General features: G+C 51.6%; 1 protein-coding gene across 5 annotated transcripts in view; it reads left to right on the forward strand.

Annotated features, from left to right (window-relative positions):
• Positions 1 to 19,734, forward strand: part of WSCD1 (WSC domain sialate O sulfotransferase 1) — a 58,168-nt gene that overhangs the window by 19,120 nt on the left and 19,314 nt on the right. For all 5 annotated transcript variants that reach the window (XM_017850716.1, XM_017850717.1, XM_017850718.1 and 2 more), the window contains exons 3-5: positions 1,657 to 1,771; positions 3,659 to 3,843; positions 8,840 to 8,961. In XM_017850716.1, coding sequence (XP_017706205.1) covers positions 1,657 to 1,771; positions 3,659 to 3,843; positions 8,840 to 8,961 — 422 coding nt within the window. The remainder of the gene's footprint in view (positions 1 to 1,656; positions 1,772 to 3,658; positions 3,844 to 8,839; positions 8,962 to 19,734) is intronic.

The raw sequence follows: 19,734 nt of genomic DNA on the forward strand, positions 1-19,734 counted from the left end.
GAGCCACCGCGCCCGGCCCCCGCCTTTGTATTTAGGCTCTCTGCTAAATACAAGTCACTCCTGGATTAGGGGCCAGAAGCGGATGGTTGGCAGGCTTCCTCCCCAGGCCACTCAGTGGTGCCCCGGCTCCCCCAGCCGCTGCCCCGGACCAGGCTCTTGGCAGGAACAAAGACAGTCTCCCTTGCCCTCATGGAGCACCCAGGCCTGTGGACCATCGGGACTTTTCTCCTCACTGAAAAGCCGCTTGGGAGCCGCTGGCAGGCTGCTGGGAGGCCTTGGGTGTGTTACTTCCCAGAAACAGCCTAATTTCTCTGGAGGCAGTGGCGCGGGCCCCAGATGACATGAACGAGCCGAACGCAGCCCTTCCTGGGGAGACGTGCGGTGCCTTTATCACAGGTGCCCGATCCAGATCTCGGCGCAGCTATTGTGGGTGTGCGTTCACAGCTTGGGGGCTGTGTGACGGCATGTTTGCAGCTTCCCGTGCCGCTCCTTCAAAACACTGGTGCGCGTGACATTTACGTGCCTACCCGCGTTTGCATTGGGACTGCCATCTCCGAGCTTCTCTGCGCATCTCTGGGAGATGTCTCCCTCCCTCGGGGTGGCAGGGCAGGGCTGTGAGAGACTCTCGCTGGTGCAGGCATGGCTGGCTTCTCACTGCCACTGCCGCATGGGTGTCCCCGGCCTCCCCTTCCAGGGATGTGTGCAGGTGACCAGCCTGGAGAGGCCTCTACGGTCACTTGGCCCTGCTGTTTCCCACACAGGACGCTTTCTCCTTTTTTTTTTTTTTTTTTTTGAGGTGGAGTCTTGCTCTGTCGCCCAGGCTGGAGTGCAGCGGCCTGATCTTGGCTCACTGCAAGCTCCGCCTCCCGGGTTCACGCCATTCTCCTGCCTCAGCCTCCCCAGTAGCTGGGACTACAGGCGCCCGCCACCTCGCCCGGCTAGTTTTTTTTTTTTTTTTTTTTTGTATTTTAGTAGAGACGGGGTTTCACCGTGTTAGCCAGGATGGTCTCGATCTCCTGACCTCGTGATCCGCCCATCTCGGCCTCCCAAAGTGCTGGGATTACAGGCTGCTTTCTCCTACTCTTAACAGACTCTGCGGACACACTCCAGAGATGGGGCCTTACTCCCTCTTGGGATGACAGACTTTATCTTGAGATAGCTTTCCCCATTTGAAAGCTCTTCCTTGAATTTGCTAAAATCAAACTTGCCCTACGTGATTTCTTCTCTTTGGCCCACAAGGAGGCAAGGACCCTGTCTCTCAGGACACTTGCCGAGGTAGAGAGGCCGCTCTGAGCCCAGGGAGGGCAGGGCTGGAGAGGAGGGTTGGAGCCCATGAGAGGTAATCCAGCCTTCCCAACTTATGAGTTGGGGGCAGTGGAAGAAAGCAGTGGTCAGGCTGACGCCAGGCTCCTGGCAGAGCTGTCTGGGTGGACAGTGGGCCATTAACTAAGAGAAAATGGGCAGGAAACAAACAAGAGGGAGGTGTCATATGCTCACTTGACTCAGCACTGAGGGGGAGGTTGCCCGCAGCACTCATCCCCCGGGTTTCTCTGAGAAGTGGCCCTGGCCAGGAAGGGAGAAGTTCCCCTGGCTTTTCCTAAGGGTGGGCCCGTGATTCCTGGGCCTCTGGTCTCAGCCATGCTTCCCTTTCTGCAGGCACCTACGTTGGATGCTTCAGTGATCATGGCCACGAGAGGACTCTGAAAGGAGCTGTGTTTTATGACTTGAGAAAGATGACTGTCTCCCACTGCCAGGATGCGTGTGCTGAGCGGTGAGTGCTGGGGTCCTGGACGGTTGATTCCAGTGGGAGGAAGGTCCAGGGACAGTTCCAGAATGAGGAGGCATATCAGCTACCAGTTGGCTGTCATAGCATAATTAGAACGCACTGATCAGATCCCAGTTGTCCAGAAGAAAGAAAGTTTGTTGGCAGATGGCCTGGGTGCTGGGAGCTGGGTGCTGGATGCTGGGTGATGGCCTGGGTGCTGAGAGCTGGGTGATGGCCTGGTGCTGGGAGTTGGGTGCTGGGAGCTGGGTGATGGCCTGGGTGCTGGGAGCTGGGTGATGGCCTGGTGCTGGGAGTTGGGTGATGACCTGGGTGCTGGGAGCTTGGGTGCTGGTGCTGAGTGCAGGGAGATGCGACTTCCAGTCCAGCCATAGCAGGGACTCCGCGTGTGACTTTGGTGAGTTCTTTTCCTTCCCTGGGACTCCGTTTACTTATATGTTTTACAATAAGATAAAGGGCTTTAACTGAGATTTCTCTGAGAGGATCTTTCCAGCTCTGGTAGGAAAAGTATTTTCATCTTGTGTGTATAACAAGGTTTACTTTTTCTGATACTTCCAGCTCACCCAGTAGTTGTCAGACACTTGTCATATGCCAGGACAATGGTCCCTAATGTCAAGGCCCTCACAATTGACTGTGTGTGTGTGTCACACATCTGAGAGAGGTGGGTTAAACAGAATCAGACTTCACTCTTCACTTATTTATCCCACAGGTATTTTTCGCCTTTGTTATGTCACATATATGTCACATAAATTCTTTCCACAGTCGGCTAGGTAGCAATGGGTTATCCCCATTTTACAGATGGAGAAACTGAGGCTGGGGAAAGAAAAGACAAGGTCCTTACATAAACATATGTCATAGTCTAGATAAAGTGGAAACAGGATGATACATTCTCTTTTTAGTCTCCTAATAGATCAGGAAACTAAGACTCGGAGATGGTAAGTGACATTCGGGGTCTCACCGCTAGGACGTGGTCAAATGGGGACTTGAAGCTTGTGTTTGGATTTTCAGACTGGGCTTTTCACATCTAGATCCACTGATTTGAAAGTGTTGACTGCTTACTGTAGTTGGAGTCCTGTGTGATTCATTGTGGGTTCCATTTCCAACCTTTCTTTACCTGTGGTGTGACAACTAGGTAAAAGTAAGTAGAGAAATGGCTGTGGAGACGAGGGCTGTGTGTAACAAGACGTGACATGTGGCAGGCAGTTCAGACCAGCTCATGGCCACTCACCAGGGTAAACTGTTAAATTTTTAGAGTTGTGGTGAGCCCATTATAAAACCATTGGTAGCTTAAAATATTCTACAGTGGGAGTGTTTACACCACAGAAATTGGCAAACAGTACAAACCAGAGCTCTCCCTGTCACATACTGAGAACCAGTTTACAGGCACATCACAGATTTAGACCCATTATAACCTGTAACCATGGCACCCTGCAGGGCGGAACTCAGGGCTGGCGAGAGGGAGCAATGGGGCTGGTTCCATTAGTTTATCACAAAGCAAAGACTGTTCCCTGAACTTAGCCAGGTGACCCTTGAGTCTGGCTGGAGACTGATTCCTAAGGCCAGCCATAGGCTGACGGCTGTAGCCCCTGTCTGCCTGTTCACCCAGGCCGAAACTCAGCTTCAAGTCCAGCCCATATCCCAACTCCAGACCCAGTTGCCATTGCATGACCACGTAAATCCTCTCCACAGTCTGCCAAGTAGCAATGAGTTATCCCTCTTAGACGGATGGAGAATCTGAGGCAGAAGAAAGAAAACACAAGGTCCTTACTTAAACATACTTTCTAGTCTAGATCAAGCTGAAACAGCCTACAGTTTAGACCCCAGCCCTAGCTCTGGGCCAAGGTCCAGACTCACCCAGGCCCTGTCTCCCTTCAGGTCCTATGTCTACGCCGGCCTGGAGGCCGGGGCGGAGTGTTACTGCGGGAACCGGCTGCCAGCGACGAGTGTCGGGCTGGAAGAGTGTAGCCATGAGTGCAAAGGCGAGAAGGGCTCTGTGTGTGGCGCTGTGGACCGGCTCTCCGTGTACCGTGTAGACGAGCTGCAGCCGGGCTCCAGGAAGCGTGAGTGTGCCAGCCTCTCCCTGAGCTCTGTCCATCCCACTCACTCTGGCTGCCCGTCTCCCACAACCTCTCATTCCAAACTACCTGGGATGGAACCTGTGCCAACCTCTGCCCTCCCTTCCCTATTGCCATCACTGGTCAGGCTCCTGGCAGGGCGGGGATGGGGCTAGGGTCCATCAAAGGCTTAATTGCTTGAGTTCCTCACTGAAGCATACCTTTGCTTGTCCCCTGCAGGAGAGATAGACTGATTAGGAGGCCTGAGTATGCCTCAGACATGCTGTGTGGCCTCCGGCAGCTTACTGCCCCTCTCCGAGCTATAGTCTATTTTGCAAATTGCAGAGGGAGACCTAGATTTCTTTCTTTTTTAAAAATTTTTATATTTTATTTTTTATTTTTGAGATAGAGTCTCACTCTGTCACCCAGGCCAGGCTAGAGTGCAGTGCCATGATTTCGGCTCACTGCAACCTCCACCTCTCAGGTTCAAGCAATTCTCCTGCTTCAGCCTCCCGAGGAGCTGGGATTACAGGCACCCGCCACCACACCTGGCTACTGCTTTTTGTATTTTTAGTAGAGACGGGATTTCACCATGTTGGCCAGGCTGGTCTTGAATCACTGACCTCAGGTGATCTGCCTGTCTTAGCCTCCCAAAGGGCTGGGATTGCAGGCGTGAGCCACGCACCCAGCCGGGAGACCTAGATTTCTAACAATGGTGTGAGCCAGACAATCAGAAAATTCCCTAACTATAAAGCACCTAGAAATGCTGTGTAACATTTAGCAAACATTATTGTAAATGCATAGCTGAACTAGCAGGAAAGTAAGACAATCCTTTGGATCCAGCAATGCAGAAAGAACAAAGAGCCACAGTGGAGAGAGTTAGAGACACGCTGTGTGGCCCTGGGGCTCAGCGGAGGGAAGCCGCCAGGCTGGGTGGCCACTCAGTTTAGATCTTAATGTCTAAGCAGGATAGGGAAGGAGGCCTTGGGCTTCTCAGGGCAAGGAGTTGGATTGAAACTTCTGTATACAGTGGGATTCAATTTCACTGAAATGTAGATCAGCAAAAGTTTAGATAAAAAAAAAACATCTCCCACCCATTCGGAGAGTTAGAACAAAGCTTGTCTGTCTTGACCTGAGTTCAGGTGAAGATAAACGTCTTCCTGAGAATTTGTAACCACCGCACAGGCTTGCATTTGTATGCATTTGGGGGTTCGAATTTATATGATCTGCCTGAAAGTTTCAACATAAAAGTTGGCTCTGGGCCACCTGGAGGTTCTGGCAGAGCCAAATGCGGTGTCCCCTTGAGAGCTGTGCCACCAGCCCAAGCGTAGCGGTGCCCAGAGGCGAATTCTCACTGAGTGCTGTGTTCAAAGTGGTGGAACTCACAAGGACACAGTCAACCAAGCTGACACATCAGGCAGCAAGATCGGACTCCAAGGAATTTCAGTGCCAAGGGCTAGCAAATAGAGATGGCTCTGAAGGGGCCCAACTCAAAGGAGGAGTTGGAAACTCAGATTTGTCCTCACTGCAAGATGATGAGCACAAACCCACTTCCTCTAATCACAGAAGGCTCCTTGGTAAAATAGTAGAGCTGTGCACCATCGCACATGCTGGGGACCGTTCTTTTCATGATTGGGAGAGGCGGGTTGGGCAGGAGCCAGAGTCTGGGAGACCACCCCCGCCACTGGCAAGGGTAGGGCAGCGGTGATGGAGGCAGAGGCACAGCCCTGGGTCCAGGCTTGCTGACTCATAGACACGACCGCCTCTGGTCATGCCCTAGTAACAGGGCTCCAGGACAGCTGACAGATTAGTTCAAGAATGGGGCAGAGCCCAGGTAAAGAGGTATGGGATCAGCTGGGCGTGGTGGCTCATGCCTGTAATCCCAGCACTTTGGGAGGCCAAGGCGGGCAGATCACGAGGTCAGGCGTTCGAGACCAGCCTGACCAACATGGTGAAACCCCTTCTCTACTAAAAATACAAAAATTAGCTGGACGTGGTGGCAGGCACCTGTAATCCCAGCTACTCAGGAGGCTGAGGTGGGAGAATCAATTGAACCTGGGAGACGGAGGTTGCAGTGAGCCAAGATCACGCCATTGTACTCCAGCCTGGGTGACAGAGTGAGACTCTATCACGCACACACACACACACACACACACACACACACACAAAAGAGGTGTTGGATCAAAAGCTAAGGCTTCACAGGGGTTCTGGGAGGGCTGTCCTAGCAGGGAATGGGTTTTCCAAGCAGCACAGAAGCCGAGCCCTGATAACTGTGGCTGAACCTAAAAGCCAGCCTGGCTGTCAACTATCTGTGTGGTCACAGTGCCAGGGAGAGCCGCTCCGTGTTTGACCCCAGCTGACCTTAGGTGCCTCTTGCATTCAAACAGGATGTGTCTGGGAGCTCAGGGGTCCAGATGGGGCAATGGGGACAGGGACGGAGAAACTGACAACACACTGTTTAGCTTATGGGTTCACCAGCGACACCATTAACTCGACAGTTTCTCATCGACACCTACTCTGCCAGGCCCTGACCTCACCCAGGGATTCTCCATGGCATATGGGCAGAGTCCTGTCCTGCCACTTGGACATCCAAATAGGCTTCCTGAAGACCAAACTGCTCCACGCTGGCTTCTGGGAGCTTTTATTTCTTTGGTTTCAAACAACATTCCTGCCCCCAAGTAAGACCAATTCTATATGTAGACTCCTGCTGGCCCTCCCAGCCCCACCTGCCTGCCCAGTCATTGGTTCTGAGAGGCAGTTGTTTTGCTTTAGGTCACCCATGGATTAAGAGACAGATGGTCCAATCATTCAAGCCAGCCCTAGATCTGGAGTTGGCTGGACTTGCTGTCATGGTTAGTGTTGAAGATGGTGTCCTAGCTGCCCCTTTGGGCAGGCTGTGGAGCGCCCTGTGAGGTACCCTTTCCTTCCTGCCCCCTTCTTGAGGGGAGGAACTGACAGGGTCAAGAGGTGACCACGTGACCACCATTATGAGCTGCAGCTTCTGCCAGCAAGGAACATTCACAAAGAGTAAGACTCATGAATGTGCTCCCCAGATTGGAATCAGAGTGGGTTCTGAGCAAGTCATCAACGTCTTCGCCTTGGAGGCATCATTCTGCCCCAAGTGGCCCTCAGGCTCCCACCTGGGGAGTGAGGGAGACCGGACTGTACCAGGTGACAACCTGTGTCCTGAGAGTTGCATCAGAGGCAGCCAAGGCTTCCTTCTTTAGCGGCTCACGGATCACTCACCTGTTGCAGTATACGCAGTGCCTTCCTGCTTTATCTCATTCAGTTCATTCATTCGCTCAGCACATAGTGGGTGCCTGCTGTGTGTCAGGATCGGGGCTGGGTGTGGGGAACACAGGGGTCACCCAGAATGTAGCCTCCCCTCAAGAGCTGTGTTCTGGAGGCCTCGTAGCCCCCTTTTGTCCCTCCCTGTGGCCCGGGGCTTGCTGGAATCTTGATCCCTCCCCCATCTCTGGATCATGCCTGCCTTGCTGACTGTCCCCATTGTCTGTTCTACCCCTGTGGAGCTGGTTGAGGACCAGTGCCCAGTCCATTGCAATGTTTGTTCTTTGAGGCTCCAATCATGCCAAAGAACAGGAAAGACTTTTGTGAGCCCAGCACCTGCCACCACCCTCGACCTTGACACCAAAACCCAGGGCAGAAACATGCTGGTGGGGAGACGCGGCCCCATCAGGGGATATGCGTGGGTATACATTGTTCCTCGTGACAGCCCTAGGAGCTACGCTGTATGTAGGTGAGGAAATTGAGAGTCTGAGCCCGAGACATGGCAGAGTTGCAGAGCTAGTCACTGGCAGTGCAAGAACTTGAACCTCAGCACTTACGACCCTAAGCCCTGGTGTTTTCCTCACACTAGGCTGGTGTCTGTGCCCTAATAGGTTGTGCCCTGACACGTGGACCACAGGTGCTGTGGTCAATTGAGATGGGCTTCCAGATCCAGGGTTTGGTCCTACTTGGCAGATTCTGGCTGGTGAGAGGGTTTCTGCTTGCACCACGTGGTGTGGCAGCTAGAGAGCCGGGGGAGATGCTCAGCCCTGGGAGACCCCGTGTGGCGAGGAGCATGGGGTAAGAATCAGGATGCCATCTAGAGAAACCCTGACGAGTCTGGAAGAAATATGAGCAGTTGATGCAAGAACATTCCAGAAAGTTTGTTCAGCTCCGAGGAAGCCAGCTAGGGCACTGCACTTTTCCACCTGGAGGTTCTACAGAGCAGCAGGAGGCTTGGCAGGAGGCTTCTTTGTAACATGGGCTTGAGGAGTGTTCCTAGAAATTGAGTGGGAGTTCAAGATCAGAGAGAGGCAAACCTTGCACAGAGGCAAAGCAGTGGGATGACTCCAATGGCACGGCAAGAGCAAACATAGCCGGGTTTCAGATTTCTATGTCTGCTTTTCTTTTAATGCATCTTCTGGGAAGACATTGGATTTTTCACGGGATCAGCCTGTCAGGTCACCTACCATGGAAGGAATCTGGCACCTAGTAAATGCACCATCCAAATTTGTTGAAGGAAGGAAAGGAAGGAAGGTGAAGGAAGGAAAGGAAGGAAGGAAGGGAGGGAGGGAGGGAGGGAGGGAAGGAAGGGAGGAAGGGAGGAAGGGAGGAAGGGAGGAAGGGCATTATGGAGAACTGGCAGAAGCAAGAGAGGGAAGGAAGGAAGGGAGGGAGGGAAGAAGAAGGGAGAGAGGGAAGGAGGGAGGGAGGAATGACTTATGGAGAACTGGCAGAAGCAAGAGCTGAGCGCTGCAGTTTCAGCCACGTGGTCCCTTGTAGGTGACCCTGGACTCAAGGTCCTGATGCCTGGTTTCTCTTAGGAGCTCAGCATGACTATGTCCCACCCAGGGCCGTTTTCCCTCCCTGATTAGAAATCTGCGTCTCCTCAGTTTATTTATACCTGTCTCGGGCCCTAAAGCCAGCATTTTCCCTGGTGACAGGCACCAACAACTGGACACCATCTCTTACCAGAAACCCCTCTCTTTCCCCCCAGGGCGGACCGCCACCTACCGCGGGTGCTTCCGACTGCCAGAGAACATCACGCACGCCTTCCCCAGCTCCCTGATACAGGCCAATGTGACCGTGGAGACTTGCTCGGGCTTTTGTTCCCAGAAAGTAAGACCAAATGATCATTTCACAACCCTTTCCTTTAAGTGTGTGTGGTGGTCCGAAGAGACGGGGACGCCTGTGCTGGGCTGCGGGTGTCCACTCTGGCAGTCCAGATGGGAGCAGAGGATGGGGGCATGGGTGGGAGGCAGGCATACACCAGGTGCCACAGAGGGAACCGGCGGGGAGCCCTTCGCCTCTGTCCGCCATGTGAGGCTGGGTGGGGAATTGTCAGCAAGGCTGACGGAAGGAGCCGAAAGGAGAGTGCCTTTCTGGATGCCAACTCTTGGCACAAGTGTCAGATGTTAAATTGACTTGGTTTGGAAGCCAGAAGATGCTGGCTCGGGACTTGGAGATAGCTGATGGATTTTCTGTTATTGGTGCTGACAGTGTTGGACTGTGAATCTGATGACAGGGGCTGGAGCCACACTTGCATCGTTGGTTCAGCCTGAGCTGAGGAGTAGAGCACGACCCCATGGAGGGGCAGGGCTAGGCACCAAAGGCCACCGACCCTGCCTTGCATGCCAGCTCTGGGGTGGGGAAAGTTGGTCGAGGCCAGAGGGGGCTTGCAAAAAGCAGGGCCAGGAGTGTGTGAGGCAAGGCTGGGGAGACCCGGCAGACTCTGTCCGAAGAACACCAGCAGACTCCAGATTGGGGCGGATGCTGTGGCTGTAGAAATGGCCTTCGGTGGCGGTAGGCTTGGTGCTGGGGCTGTTTCACATATGCTGGGGTTGCAGTACCCTCAATGTGGCTTTGGTACTTGGCAATGTAATAGAACAGGGCTAAGGCGAGAGGATGGCCTTGGCCAGGATGATGATGACAATCAACAGAAGCTGCCATTCGTTAATCACTCATCCGTGCCAGGTACTGTTCCAAGCGCTTTATGGGTTAACTCGTGTAATCCTCCTAACAACCCTACAGCGTAGGTGCTGTGATTATCTGCATCTTCCAGGTGAGAAAACAGGCAGAGAGTTTGAGCCGCGTGCCTGAGGCCACACAGCCAGTAAGTGGTAGGGTCAGGATTTGAACTCAGATAGCTCCATAGTCTGCTTGGGGTTGAAAGGTGCAGGGGTGGACTTCAATGGGAGCAGATATGATCAGACCTGCAGGAGCAGCACAGCCTTCTTCTGCTGCACCCCCTACTCCCACTCTCCCTGCTTCCCGTGTTCCACTGTGCTCTGGGGACACCTCCCTTGAAGGGAGCTGGAGAACAAAGCCTTTCCCATGTGCTTTCTTCTTGTCCAAGTGCATCCTTTGAAGTGACTCTCCTGCATCACCTGCATTTCTAAAACCACAGCCAAGGATGTCTTGGGCATCAGGACACCCACGACACAATGAAATGAGCCAAGAAGGCAGTTTGTTGATTTGCAGACATCTGGCCTGGGGACCTCCTCATCCTGTCTCCTCCTCATGGGAGCAGAGCGATGGGTAGAGGCAGCAAGGATGCCCACTCAGCTGCCGGCCCTGCTGGTGCTCTCAGGAGAATAAGCCACCCTCCCAGGGCTTCCCTCGCACCTGTAGCTCAGAGCAGTTCCCTTCAGAGGCCCTCTCGTTGGAATCAAAGGAACTCTGTGGGCCAGACCAGGCTGAAAGCAGGCCTCCCTTGAGCAACCAGTTTGGAGACTCCTGCTGTGTGCTGGGCATGGCACTAGGAGCCTTCCTGCAGGGGGTTATCTGCTTTGATCCTCCCAGTAGCTCCCAATGGGAGATACTCTCGCAGCAAGATCCCTGCTTGCTGCGAGAGGCTGGGCAGGTGTGCAGAGCTGAGAGCCTTCACACACAGGCACAGAGCGGCCGGCTTTGCAGGCCCTGCTCCTGACGCCACACACAGCCCGTGCTTTTACACACTGCTGCCACTCAGCGTTATGGAAGGGGGAAGAGACAGAGAAGATGAGGAGGAAGAGGAGGAAAAGGGGTGGCCATTGTGGCCATGAGCCATTAGTGTTTCGGACCATTTTTAAATAGGAACGTGCTTACTTGGAGCACAATGAAGACGCCAAAGGGCATAGCAGGGAAGCCTTCCTCTCACTCCGTGCGTTTCCTTGCCTGGATTGTCCTGGCTTCTCGTGTCTACTTCCACAGAGACTGAATATTCAAGCAACCGTATCCTTGCCCATTCTGTAACCAACCCCGCAGCTGGGAAGGATCTGCACCCGCCCTTCTACACTGAACCCTTCACTGGACAGCCTGTCTCGGAGATTGTCCCGCAACGCGACACAGAGTGCTTTCTCATGCTTTTTTACCATTACACGGATGTCCTGTCATGTATTTAACCAGTTCCCTGCTGTGAACTGTTCCCCGCCTACTTCCAGCCTTCACAAACAATGCGGCAGGGACTGCCTGTGTATGTACATAGATCACTTTGTATGAGTGACTCTGTAAGAAAAATATTCCTTGGAGATGCTGGGTCAAAGACTGAGTGTCTTAATCATTTTGGTAAACTTTGCCAAGTTGTCCTTGGCAAGGATTGTATTCACTTTATACCCCGATCAGTGATGTGTGTGGGGGGGGGCAAGCCACCGTCGTAGCCCGTCTTTTGTGTGTGTTGAGGGGTTCAAAGCAGCATTTCAGGCAGATGCCTCAGTTTTCTGGGGCTCTTCCCTTTGGGTACTTTGTTAGGGCTCAGAGAGTTCTTTTTTTTTTTCTGCTCTGATGCCCAGGTTGGAGTGCCATGGTGTGATCATAGCTCACTGTAGCCTCTGCCTCCTGGGCTCAAGTGATCCTCCCACCTTGGCCTCCTGAGTAGCTGCGACGACAGGCACACACTACCATGCCCAGCTAATTTTTTTGTGTATTTTTTGCAGAGACGGGGGTCTCACCAAGTTGCCCAGACTGGTCTTGAACTCCTGGGCTCAAGTAATCTGCCCTCCTTGGCCTCCCAAAGTGCTGGGATTACAAGCACGAGCCACTGTGCTCGGCTAGTCCAGAGAGTTCATATTTGTGATTACAGACAAGAATGTAAAGACTTAAAACTCTTCAACTTGTATTTTCAGCCTTTCTTCGTATTTACTGGCATAAATCCAGATCGCTGCAGTTTCACACTGGAGCACGTGCCAGAAGATACACGCAGGCTCTTGATGTCTTGTACCATTACACCTTAGCACCTTGTCCATCTCCCCTCACCATGCATTTCAAGGACAAGTTCCCTTCTCTGCTCTGGTCGGAGCAGTCGTGAGTTGTTTGGGCCAGAACTACATGAAAAGAGCATCCAGGTTTCTCAGAAACAGCCTCTGTCCTCCGCGCTCATCACATTGGAGTGGGTGCTGACACCTGATCCTTATCCGGCCGCCTCTGTGTGGTGGGATGGGGCTGGGAGGGTGGCGTTTCCTGAGTTCCATTGTTTAGGGCTGCAACATTTGCAGCTGTGAGGAACAGCGTCATCATTTCCAGCTTTAAAGTTTAACGTGGGTATCGGCCACACATATTCAGTGGGACTTGGCAAAACGCAAGGGCTGAGACGTTGGGCACAGCCAGGGGAGGGTGACTCTCACTGGAGGCAGAGTAAGGGCAGTGCCTGAAGAGGATGAAGAAGGCTTGGAAGGAGGCTAAGAAAGGAAGATGGTTGCAACTTTTGGGAACGATTGGAGCTGGAGGATGCGCGGGGCGGTGTCGGCAGGTGGCTGAGGGGATTGAGGAGTATGTTCCAAGAAGAGGCAACTGCTGAGTAGGAACCAGGTGGCGGGAAAGCAGCCCAGGGGGCCCAGCGTGCAGGGTTACTTGGGGTGCTGTGAAAGGTCAGGGGGCACAAATTGCAGAGGGCCTTGTGTTATAAGAGTTATTAAGAAGTTATTTTAGGCAGATTGTAAGGTTCTGGGTGGAAATTTTCCTGTAATAAGAAACAACTCCCAAACAATCTCTTTTCTAACAGAAAAGGCGGCTTAAAGGGCCGGGTGCAGTGGCTCACGCCTGTAATCCCTGCACTTTGGGAGGCCGAGGTGGGCGAATCATGAGGTGAAGAGATCGAGACCATCCTGGCCAACATGGTGAAACCCCCATCTCTACTGAAAATATAAAAATTAGCCAGACGTGGTGGCGGGCACCTGTAGTCCCAGCTACTCAGGAGGCTGAGGCAGGAGAATGGCTTGAACCCAGGAGGTGGGGCTTGCAGTGAGCCAAGATTGCGCCACTGCACTCCAGTCTGGGTGACAGAGCGAGATGCTGTCTCAAGAGAAAAACAAAAAAAAAAATTAGCTGGGCGTGATGGCGCCTGCCTGTAGGCCTAGGTACTCAAGAGGCTGAGGGAGGAGAATCACTTGCCCCGGGAGGCAGAGGTTGCAGTGAGCCAAGATGGCACCACTGTGCTCCAGCCTGGGTGACAGAGCAAGACTCTGTCTCAAAAAAAAAAAAAAGAAAAGAAACTGGGTTCACTCAGTATGGTGATTCTTTCCTTGTAACCAGGTGTACCAAGTGTCATAGCCACCTCCAGATAACACCATGTGTTTCAAACATCATGGAGGCCTGCATTTGCATAGTAAAGGGCTAAGGTGGGAGGGCCAGATTTTTCCAGGGCTACGTAAATGACACACCTGGTCAAACCAATCCCCTGGGCCTTATGGAAATCAGACACCGCCTCCTCCAGCATCCCAATATAAGCAGCCACTTTTCCGCTGCGCACGGGGGTTCTCTCTTCGTTCGAGCCCCCCCTCCCTCTGTCTCTGTATGGGGGAGCTGTTTTCTTCTTCCTTCTTTCTTACCTATTAAACTTTTCACTCCTTAAAATCACCCCACCTGGTTATCTAAACCGGCATGAGACAAGAACCCTGGTGTTCCTGCAGTCATCAGAGCCGTCTCACTGGGATGCCTGACTCAAGGTTTAGACCTTTTTCAGTGGGTGAGAGGGAGCTACTGTTGGTGTGGCAGGGAGGGGCTGGTATGGCTTGTGTGGCACTTTATAGCTGCAGGTAGGATGTTCTGGAGCAGGGAGAGGATGAGAGCTAATAAAGGAGGGGTAGGTCTAAGAGACACCACAAGACACCACTAAGGGTTGGAATCCACAAGAGAGGATGTGGGGGCCTGAAGGAAGAAGTGGGAACCTCCAGGGAGGAGGATGAGGCATGGATAGGGTTGGGGGTGGGGTGAGGCAGCTGACCTGTCCAATGCAGGAGGAAAGTTCTCCTCGGATCCTTCTGGGAGACAGCATTTCTCAGGGGCACCCTCAGAGATGCCTTGGCAAAGCTGCCGCAGAGGTCGACCTGTGACCTGGTTCTGGAGTTAGGGATTTCAGGTAGGGCAAGAACAGTGCCCTGGATGTCATGCCTTTAAAGCCACTGTCTGTCCAACGGAGTGAGCCTTTGGCTCCAAGACTGTCCATCCATTCTCCCTTGTCTCGCCCTTGGATGTGGGTGTAACTTGAACTCAAACCTTCTGAACGGTTAGCCCCTCGGCTCTGAGCTCTGCAGATGCCTGGCGGGGGTTTTGCTGGAATTCCGACTTCACTCTAGAGCCGGGGTTCACAGCCTTGGATCTGTTGGCATTTGGGGTTGGATAATACTCGTGTTGGGATCTGTCTGTGCGTTGTAGGATATCTAGCAGCATCCCTAGCCTCTACCCACTAGATGCCAATAGCACATCTTCCCTCCATTGTGACACACAGTCCCCAGACGTTGCCGTATGTCCTCTGGAGGGCAAAATCACCCCCGATGGAGAACCACAGCCCTGGAGAGGCACCTGAAGATGCCAGGCAGCCATGCCCATGCATGGCCCGTATCCCTGTGGGGCTGAATCCTGGGGAGCAATGGTCTCTTCCAACCATTGCTGAGGATGGAGAAGCAAATTCTGCCTCCAACATTGCGGTCTGATGGATGTGAAATTGGTTAGAAGTTGATCTGACCCAGACCTGCAGAGGCCAGGGACTTCTTTGCAGGGAATGGTATCCTCTCTTCCCTCCTGAATGTTAAGGGTGGCAGGAGAGGTGAATTTGGGGATGTCTGGCTGTATTTGCCTCCTCTGAAGTGCCAAGCACGTCCTCTTTGGAAAGGCCAGTGGTGTGGAGGCTGCCGGGCAGTCCCAGTGGCAGCTCTGTCTCTTCCTAATTTGGCCGAAAAACAAGCTCAAATGTCCTATGATGTGGGAATGGTTAAATTATGCCACGGCCATACAGTGGACTATAATACAACCATTGAAAATGTTTTCAAAGACTTTGATGATGGAAAATGCTCACAGTAGAATGTTAAATGGGGCAGAGCTGAGCCTGAGGGTAGGAAGCTAGGGGCTTAATTAGAGCTGGCTGTGCCCTGGGGCCGGGAGCAGCAGATGTGAGAGGTGGGGCTTGGAAACAGGAAAAGAGGGGGAGGGTTCCTTGTAGTGCCCCCACTTTTGAGCACCATCTGAGGCTTATTTGTGGCCCCAGATATAATGTCTAGTGTTTTTTGCTAGTTAGCGAAAATGGATTTGGGGAGCTCCAAGAGTGTAGTTTGACAGAAAAAGAACATTCCAGGCGATATCCGCATCTTAATGATCTGACTCTCTGCCAGCAAGAGGGACTTGACCAATGTAATGTGTTTTTAAAGCCCAGTCAAATGATCTTGTCTAATTTCCTGTGATCGTACTAGAGATGGAAAGAGACCTGCTCATTCTCAGTCCTCTTCAGGATCCTGTTGGCTCCTTTGTTGCAACACAAGGCGAGAGTGAGCAGGGGGCAGCTTCAATATTTGCATTGCTATCAATTCAGATCTGGGGTAATTAGTTTTGTCGCCTGATATTTGTGCTCAAGGACATAGGCCATTTGTGGGGGTGCTCCAGAAGGAGGCCGATGAGCGAAATCTAACACCATCTGCAAATAGGTTACTAATGTGAGACACTCCACCAGCCATTATACCTTGTGATGTGAGGTTTGTTCTCCCAGTAGCTGTTAGTGATTCTACTGATAAAGGAATCACAGGGAGAGGAGGAAGAGAGGTGGTGCCCTTTCGTTTTCCCCTTTTAGCCTCTTTTGGGTGTCTAAATTCTTTATGCATTAATCACCTGGATGTTTTCCCATTGACATTTCTTCTAAGTTTTTTTGTTTGTTTGGTCATTTAATGGTGGTGCTCACCCAGCCACCTTTCAAATGGAAAAGCATGCATTAATATGGAATCTGTTTGTTCTCAGCTGGGCAGCTATTCTTGCAAAATCCACTTGGATCCCGGTAGATGCAGTCTATCCAAGCTAATAGCCTTATGGTCTCCATGGAGCACCCAAGTTCATGTTTTTGCCAAGGGTTGGATGTGTAAGAGTCTGGGTTTTGTGAGCCTTGAGAATAAGAATTTTCTCTTTGACAGAATGCTGTAGTCATTCTAAGAGCTATTGGATATGCTTTGAATTGCTTATAAAGAGTCTGTGGTAAACCTATTGATACTGTACTCTGTGTGTATTTCCAAAAACATGTATTGTTTGTTTTTTGGGGGGGATTAACACATATCTATTTTAGAGAATTTGAAAATTTTCCAAGTGCAGAAATAAAAATAGAATGCACCTGTAACAGCTAATAACATTGAACATCTTTGTGATCTTTTGTTCTCTACATAATTTGTTTTATAAACATTGACTCATTCCTTCTCACATTTGTTTTTTTTTTTTTCTCATTTAATATGTTGTGAGCATTTTCTTTCACTGTGCTATGCCTTAGGGCTTATTGGCATCTGTCCTCCCCTGAGGGAAATTTAGGCCATTTCCTTTCTTTTTTTTCTTTTTCCTTTTTGCTATTATAAACAATGCTGCCACAAACATCCTTGAAGATAAACCTTTGAGCACATTCATAAGTGTTTCATTGGGGGCTATACTGGCAGATAAGGAATTGCTGGGGCAAAAGATAGATGCATTTTCTATGAGCCCTTTTTAAGGCTTTTCATACATTTTTGGAAGTGTGTGTTCTAGCCTCATCCTTCTGAACTGGTAAAAGGGCTTTAGAATCATGGTAACCTGGGTTCATATCCCTACACTGCCACTTTCTCATTTTGGGATCCTGGCCAGATCACATAACACAGAGCCTTAGTCTTCTCGTCTGCTAAATGGGATGGGTGGAGATGAAAGTGCCTCACCAGACTGTGATGAGGATTCAGTAACTTGGTGGACACAACCAGTTTTGTGATTTATGTTTTGGGGTGTGTCTGGAGTAGCAAATGTTCCAGACAATGCTTATGATCGTCGTGATTATTCAGCATCCCCTAGTTCTTTCAGTGTGTGGGGGATGTTTGAGAAACTTCCTGGGATGAAGAGCCAGTCCTTTCCCAGGTCAGTGGAAAGCCAGGCACCTCAGAATCCCAGTGGTTGGGGGTTCTGAGTCACACCATGTTTCACAGACTCTTCTGTCTGAAGGATGTTTGTTTGGCTTTGACAGGGAGGGTGTTGCCTGGGGTGGGTTGGTGGGTTAAGTAGGTCTGCTGTCTGGGGCTCAGGTCTTCAGAGAGCCATCCGCCCCTGGAGACATCCCACCCCTGGAGACATCCCACAGGGTCCTCTGGAGACACTCTGACATTTGCCGCAAACAATCATGCTTGGCCTGCTGTCATATGCATAGAGTGGATATTGCAGCCTCTGTTTAGAGTGTGTGCTACAGCGCCGGAGAAGGGGACTGGTGAGTCTACTCTTCACATGGAGAAAAGTGGATGCTGTGTGGGTGTGGGGAAGCCCTTGCCTCTGCCCCCATGCATTTGCCTCCCCTGGACTCAGCCCATCCATGTTTACTGAGTATCTACTCTCTGAAAGGCACTTCGAGAGTATTTCAATCCCCAGATCCCCCATACGGATGGAGGAACCAAGACTCAATTCAGCTAAATTGAAACTCACACCTAGAGACGCCAGAGCCTCTGTTAGCCCATTTGCATTGCTGTAAGGGAATACCTGAGGCTGAGTAATTTATAAAGAAAAGAGGTTTATTTGGCTCGTGGTTCCGCAAGTTGTAGGAGTATGGCCCCAGCATCTGCTTCCGGTGAGACCTCAGGAAGCTTCCAATCATGGTAGAAGGTGAAGGGGGAGCCAGCATATCTCATGGTGAGAGATGGAGAAAGAGATGGGGAGGAGGTGCCACGCTCCTATAAACAACCAGCTGTCCGTGAACTGAGAGCAAGAACTCCCTCATTCATTACCAAAGGGATGGAGCTGAGCCATTCATAAGGTATCTGCCCCTATGATCTAATGCTTCGCACCAGGCCCTACCGCCAACATTAGGGGTCACATTTCAATATGAGATTTGGAGGGGACACACATCCAAACTCTGTGAGAGCCCTTAGTCATTAAACTGCCCCTTTTACAGATGATAACGCCAATGCCCAGTTGCTCGTTGGCAGTCCACGGGTGGGATTCAAAGCCCGCAGTTCCTGGTGACGAGCTTTGGGTTGGTTCCACTCCCAGCATCGGCCTCTCCAAATCACAAGGCCCCATTCTCAGTTACAGCATCACTGGACACGTTTTCAGCCAACCTGACATATGCCTGAGAGCGGAAGTCTAACCCCTTTGTCCCCAATCCTTGAAGTCATCTTTGTGGGTGTCTTCTTTCCTTTTTGTACCTTGACTATTCAGATCTGCCTCTGGAGTGAAGGGAACTGCTCTGGAGGCAAGAGACTGGCAGAGCTAACCTCCACACTGGTTTGCAGATTTCACTGGAAAACCAGTGCATCCATGTGTTTGCCTCTCAGGAGTTGAGCTGTGTTGATGTGGCAAGGCCCTGGACTCGGAGTCCAGAAGGCTGGCTCCTTTTCCCACTCACCTGGCACACTGGGCATCCTGGGCTCTTCACTGCCTACCTCCCAGCTTCCGTTTCCCCTTCTGTGATCCCTGAAATCTGTCATTCTGTGTAATCCTGGCGATCCTGAGAAAAGTGCTAGAGGAGGAATGACGATGGAGGAGATGATGCCGGGAGGGGCTGGTTTGCTACAGGGGTCCCACCTGGGGCCTTGCTCCTTACCTCTTACCTGGAGGAATGTTCACTCCTTGACCAACCAAGCCTCCTGCATGTGGATCCCGGCCAGCCCCAAGCCCTGCCCTTGCTAAGTCATGACCTTGCTGCAGGCTGAGTGCCCACCCGTACCTCAGCCCAGCCCAGCACTAGCCCTGCGTTCAGACCGAGCCAGGTTCAGGCTGTAGATGCAGGATCAGGATGAGGATGCGTTTCCTTTCTGCCCTCAGACACAGGCTGAGCCAGGTCTGTCTTTCACCCCTCACCTGTCTGAAACAAGCCCAAATCTATCTTCTCACTTTCTTTTTCTGCCTTGCATTCTTGGATCCTTTTTTCCTCTTCTTTCTCTCACTGAAGCGCCCTTTCTCTCTCTCACTGAAGCATAGGGTAGGGTGGGGGGAGCAGGGAAGTTGGCAGAGAGATAAGATTCATCAATATTTAATTTTTATGGAAATCATGTCCTAGAAATCCCCAAGGGGCTGAAAATTGTTCTGTGTTTTCAGAATCCAGTGATGTTGCTGAAGCGGTGATGTTGTAAATAAAACCACATTACTGTCTGCAGCTCTCCCGTCGCTCTGCAAACACCCGGAAACTTGACAGTTTAATCCACTCAAGGAAGTAAAAAGGTTTGGGTCACTGCTGGGGGCAGCCCATTCTCCAGCCCTGGGATATAGGATTGTGAGGCATCAACGTCAGCGGTGCTGTTACTGCTGGGGAGGGAGACGGAGCCAACGTGCCTTGAGTAGATTTACCATATGCTGGTGAAATATTTTTTCCTTGGAACAGGAATCCCAGGACAGCAGAGCCCCCTCTGGGCTTTCTGATGTGGGGAAGATTTGCTTAGAGACAGCGGGCTTTCTTCTCCCTCATGCCTGTGGTGCAGTTAACCCAATGACCAGCAGAAAAAT

This window comes from Rhinopithecus bieti, unplaced genomic scaffold, assembly GCF_001698545.2.
Source record: "Rhinopithecus bieti isolate Rb0 unplaced genomic scaffold, ASM169854v2 scaffold_32008, whole genome shotgun sequence".
NCBI lineage: Eukaryota > Metazoa > Chordata > Mammalia > Primates > Cercopithecidae > Rhinopithecus > Rhinopithecus bieti.